Source organism: Diuraphis noxia, unplaced genomic scaffold (assembly GCF_037042655.1).
Source record: "Diuraphis noxia isolate RWA-SAM2 unplaced genomic scaffold, SU_Dnox_SAM2 contig0003, whole genome shotgun sequence".
In the NCBI taxonomy this organism is placed as follows: Eukaryota; Metazoa; Arthropoda; class Insecta; order Hemiptera; family Aphididae; genus Diuraphis; species Diuraphis noxia.
Genome location: NW_028301713.1, coordinates 56,719,779 through 56,726,148, shown reverse-complemented (window position 1 = coordinate 56,726,148; position 6,370 = coordinate 56,719,779). Strand labels below are relative to the sequence as shown.

General features: G+C 26.9%; 1 protein-coding gene across 1 annotated transcript; it reads right to left on the bottom strand.

The window, feature by feature from the left end:
• Positions 1-4,284: 4,284 nt before the first annotated feature.
• Positions 4,285-5,943, bottom strand: RpS30 (ribosomal protein S30). The gene is made up of 4 exons (XM_015514424.2): positions 5,777-5,943; positions 5,550-5,634; positions 4,579-4,714; positions 4,285-4,513 (listed from the first exon to the last, which is right to left on the bottom strand). The coding sequence occupies exons 2-4, from the start codon at positions 5,622-5,624 to the stop codon at positions 4,329-4,331; spliced, it is 396 nt and encodes a 131-aa protein (XP_015369910.1). The 5' UTR covers positions 5,625-5,634; positions 5,777-5,943; the 3' UTR covers positions 4,285-4,328.
• Positions 5,944-6,370: the final 427 nt, after the last annotated feature.

Here is a 6,370-nt window from a genome sequence, read left to right as displayed (position 1 = left end):
GGTATAGTTATAAGTTTTTTTATCAATGTACTGTATACTATATTTTAATTGAAAATATTTGTAAGTTATAAATTTTCTTAAAATTGAGTACTGTTCACCTTATCGAATCCTTTGTTAATATATAAATAGATTAAGTCTAATGTACAAATTATTAAATGGCCGTAAGAAAGGGGGAGAAAGAATTGGACTCTGCCGTATACCTACTAAGTATCAAACTATCAAGTGTATCTTGTCAATGGATAGCTGCGATTCACCAATGGGGCAAATTAATGTGTTCAATTTTAAATCTATGAACAATGAATCATTGTAATTGTTAATAAAATATTCAGTGTAACTAATCTAACCCTTTTGGCAGTGGCGGGTCGTGTGCTCTGAAAGTAGGAGGGCGATATAAAATTGCTTATTTATGGAAAGTGTCGAACACAAACAGGGGCGGACTGGGATTAAAAATGTCACCGGGATCTAGAATTAGAGTGACCACATATATACAGAGTGATTCTTTTAAGTAGGTACACTAATTATCTCGAAAAGTATTTACTTTTTTCACATGGTTTCAAGTTGCTAAAAACCCAACGTTTTTATTAAAAAATTATATTTTTTATCCTTATCATTTTTTAAGTTTTTTACTTTTTTGAATGAGAACATAGTTTTAATTTCATATTCCGAAGAAGAATATTTTTCTAAGTATTTTGATACGTAAAAATCGAATTTAGGACGAGTAGTTTATGAGTTATATATATTTAAAGTTTTGACAAGCGGGGTAGTGGACAAACATTTTGCGAGGTAACCCCGTACCACTCCACTCCGCTCATCTAAACTTAGTTTAGTTAATATTATATCTTTTTCATATGACATTAGTATAAATGCTTTTAAGTTAGGTTGGCTAATGAGTAATGGATAATGAAATTTTTAATCGAATTAATATATACTTTAGAGTAGAAAAACTTCTTTCACACTAAATTTACTATCGATGTGCCCATCGAGAATAAAATTTGTTCAATATTATTATGAACAAAATTTTTTATTTAATTTTGGCAACAGCAACCACCGGCCCTGAACTCAAATAATATTAATAATGATAATTTATTTTACGTAGTGGTTATTTTCTCGTCCAAATGTCCGACGTGAAATTATTTGTTTTCACGTACTGCCCTGTGATTGGTCGTAATATTGATAAGAAATATTTCTCTATGAGTTATTTATAAATATTATAACTGAGGTTTTAACAATGTTAAAATTATAATACAATCATACAGAATACAGATTAATTTTAATAATTCAAGTCAGTTGTCAGTGTATAATAAATTATAAAATTATAGTAAGTAAATAAATCAATAAAATAGTTTAAAATTCATGGTCTAAATATTATATAGTATAAAACTTGATTAAATTTGAATTATTATTATTAAAAACCTTAAATGGGTATTTCAGCATTGGGGTATTTTATGATAACTATATTTGTTTTTTAACACTTATTAATTAATTTACAATTAATCATACTTATGTTCAGTGTCACAAATGTTGATATTTAAATCTCTATTAAATTTTATATTCACTACAAAATAGGTAACAAAAAACACTTAAAACGTTAATTAATTAGTTTGTTTGAACATTAGTAAGTAATCAATAAAAATAACTGAAGGTATCTATACCCTTTAAAATAGCCTTTGGGTATTTTGTTACAGGGATGTAGCCTGCAGGATATTATTTCAGGGGTCAGATTAAAATAAATAAATTATAATAAGTAATTTTAAGCATTCTTATTATTTAAGCAAAAATCAAATTATGTAAGTATAAAGTAATAATAATTGCATTATAATAAATATAAATATTGTGTAGATAAAATAATGAATACAAATAGAAACTGTATTTATAAGTATAATATAGATATACAATTTATTATAATTTATGATAATTTTCTTATTGATATTTCCATTATATCCAACATGTCTTTTGGTGAAACTGATATATCTCAAACAGTTAAAAAAGTTCAGATTCTATTCAGACTAAAAAATTTTTTTAAATTTCGGGGTCCGAACCCCATGGACCCATCCTAGTTGACCTAGTTACGTAGTTGTTATATTAATTAAATAAAATCAATAATTCAAAATCATGCAGGTTTTCTTATCAATAAACAGTCGGATAAATAACTTTATTGGTTCCTTAAAGTGTTGGACTGTTGCACAGAAAATTCTTTAACATTTTGATGGTTAGTGCTCTAACCACAGTTTATATACCATAGTTACAAAAAATTATCATTCCATCATATATCCGCACTATTGCACCAAGGTAGAACCACAGAATAGATAAAAATACTATAATATTTTTATATATCTGTGGGTAGAACTGGCACAGTTCACTGATAATCGTCCCAACACCGGCTGGTGCAAATGTTGACGAAACATAAAATCTATACTTATTACTGATATATAAAGATAATAAAATATTCAAGGGGTATTGCAGTACTTATAATGATAATGCGCACGATCTCCAAGAGTAAATAATAAATATGCAAGCTCGGAATCCGTGCATAACGGCGAACGGGCGATTAAAACCATCGCCCGGCGGCAGCATTATTATTGTGTTCCCCCTACTTAGTTTTTGTATTCCAACCATAGCAATGACACAGATTATATAAAAATATGATATATAATATATTATGGGCCGGTTGCACAAAAAAAAATGTATTGATCCTATAACTTATTGGCTCTATAGGTTTTATCGGTTTGATAAAATATTTTATTAATAGATAAATATTAAAAATCGTTGCACAATTAATCATTACCACGGTTTAAGATATATATAATATAATATATATATATATATATATCTTAAACTGTGATCATTACTTATATTATTATACTTTGAGCAACATACCATAATGGTTCAATTATTTAAGGTTATAGTTCATTATTATTTTGATAATATTGTTCTGTGATAATATGAAGATGTTGATAACAGAAGATATTTGAATTTCATTTGATATCTCATTATTATGTTGATAAGGTTTCATTAATTTTATTTTATTGACCCAATAAAACTTATTGGACCAAAATCGGGCCTATAAATTTATGGATCAATAGTGACTAATGGTCAATAACTTATTGGTGCAATAACTTTGTGCAACGTATTTTAATTGTTATCGACTCAATTACTAGTTATTGAACCAATATAGTTTTGTGCAACCGGCCCATATATATGTTTTATATAATCTGTGGTAGTGACGAGCGACTTTTAACATCGATTCTCAGAAGCTACAGCGTCCAATGATTTATTTTTAAACTCCCATTATCTGATAATGTTTTCATAATATGTATTTGACAATATTATACTAAAATATAAACGATATATACTTATAAATAATAATCATAGAAGGGAGGAGGGCGATCGTCCCTATCTACGAGCCGCCATTGCGGCACTACCTTTTGGTACCAAATGTTAGTTAAATTGTATAATATTTAAATTTGTTTTTAAATAATACAAGAATTTTTTTGGCTTAGCCCACCCTAACTTAAATAATATCTAATTTTCTCAAAACTAAAACTTTTTTTTTTGTACACCAGGTGTCTTCAAACAAAAATAAATTTAAAAAAACAAAACAAGTAATAAAATTGATATAATATTCATTTTATCTCTCAGAATTAAAACGTCATAAGTTTTGTAAAAAACAAAATAAAATAGTGAAACAATGATTGTTTAAATATTAACATTATGAAAATTGAGATTTGAAATTCTTAGATTAAATTTTTTGTTACCTTTTCTTTTTATCTGTCTTACTTAATTTCAAAATTTTCAGATAAAACGATGTTGGAATGAAAACACGTATAAATTCTTATCCTATTTGTTTCAGAAAAAAGTTGATCACATCTTGCAATTCTCCTAAACAGGAATAGCATTTCACACCTTAAATATTTTTAAAACAAGTGTTTTATTGCACCAGATCTCAATCTGCAGATTCAGTTGTTTCTTAAGAGGTAAAACAATCATGTAAGATTAGCTACACCTACAAAGTTTTCCATCACACAAAAAGTATAATATCTTACAATGATTAAAAGCATTAACAGAATATGGTTATCTGTTTGACATGCATTTGCATAATAATTATGGTGATGTAAGCATTTAAAACACACGGTAAACAAATCAACTATAAATGAAAACCAAGAGATGTAAAATTAAAAATATTTAACAGACACTGGTTTTAAAATACACTCAACATTTTTAGATTTTCAATATACTTATGTATATGAAAATTATATTCATTGAAAAAAAAAATAAACCTCAAAATGTTACCACATTATTTATTTTAAATATATAAAGAGCAAAACAATTTAAGAGTTGGCATTTGGTCCTCTTCTGCGTCCAAAAGTCTGAACAACATTAACAAAACGTCTGTTGTACTGAATGCGTCTCTTTGATCGTCCAGTTTTCTTCTTCTTTTTCTTTTCAACTTTTTCAACTTTTGGAGTTTGTCCCTTAACTTTTCCAGCACGAGCAAGGGATCCGTGAACTTTGCCTATATTGATTATTTAATATTAAAATTTCACATTTTAAAGGTAAAATAAAAATAAAAATATTTACCTCCTAGCAATGGAACAATTAAATCAATATTGAAGTTGTTTAAATCTCCAACAATTTGACTGTCATTAAGTGGTTGACCTTGATTATACAATGAAATTAAATTTTCTTCAATATCTTCCAAAGCAGCCAATTTATTCTAATTGATAATACAAAAATGATTAATTAATGCTGTATTAAGAGGATGTGATGTCTTGTATTACAAGTGCAAAACATGGTAAATTTTACTCTCAGTATAGTTGGTGTAAAAAGTTAGAGCGAATTTAACTCTTATAAAAAATAAAGGTAACAAAATAAGTCATGGGTTTTTTTTACTATATTTTTATTTTGAAGTGAGTTAGTATTTTAACTTTTAAGATGTACAATTTACAATTTTAAATCATAGAATATGAAACTCTAGACTACAGAAGAAGTTAAGTTGTCTAGATTTAGAAATAGTTGTTGTTGTTTCTACAATGTTCAGATAGGTGGCATTGTAGGGTTACTGAGCTACTTTGATATGATACAATACATATAAACACAAACACACATTTAATATACTTTTATACTAAATGAACTGCATCACTGTGCCATGTTGGCATACAATAATCAATATATTATTTTAAGCAATATGGGCTGGTTTAAAAATAAAAGGTCAATGGATACATGACTTAAGCACCTAAATGAATGAGCAGTTACTTAAAACTATTTCATGAACTTTGTATGTTGAGGTTCAAAATAAAATTATATAATAATCAAAGTACAATAAAACAAATTTGGGGATTAAATGTTTCAGAAGCAGAGTTGTTCAAAACAAGTCTTAAGTTAAATATGATATTAACTCAAAACATTTTAAAAATATTTATAGCATATAGAAATAAAAATGGTGAATATCAACAATAAATTTACGATTTTTGATGTCACTCGAATCACAAGTCTTAACACATGACAACAGATTATAATTGACTTACAGATATAATAAACATAATATTTACCTTGATTTGTGAAATATTCTCAAATCCTTGGCATTCCAAAGCATGGACATTTTGACCACGTACGAACAAATGCATTTTGAAGTTGCTAAAATTTTGATTAATTAAAAATTACAACTAATACAACAAACGAAAACACTTTTTCTTTGAGGTTATAGACTTCCATAACGAAAACCATATACAACACAATTCTTAGACATTTTATGCTAAAAAATTAGAAAAATACTTACTTTATAAACCAACGTCGATTACTTTTCTTCAAAATCTTCCTTCAAAATATATAATTTCTAAAGAGAGAACGGAAAGGAGGACTTGAAAATGTGGACACGGCATCAGTGAAAAAAAGTACTTGGCACAAATGGTACAATAAACTTCGATTGTACAATGTACATTAACAGTAAACACTAAACAGTTACCGGTTACTATGTACAATGTACCATGGTTGCTTGTTCATAACAAATGTTAGAGTGTGACCAACATGAAAGTGAATATATGTACCAAATTTGTACCTAATTCAATTATTGAATATTGAATATTATAATAATTATTGATTATTATTAATTATTAATATTTAATATTTATCAATAATTATAATCTTTATTTTTTACTATTTCCGAAATTGGAGTGAAATAACCTCTTAAAAAATGTAAAGGTAAGATTTTTATCTTGGATATCTCATAGGATTTTTATTATAATATTTCAATTTTAAAGCTAGTTATGACTGTTATGAGTGTTTAAGATGTAAACAAAAAAAAACTATTTACAATACCTACTAATATAATCATAGGCGCAAATAAGGGGAGAGCATAGGAGATATTAGACCT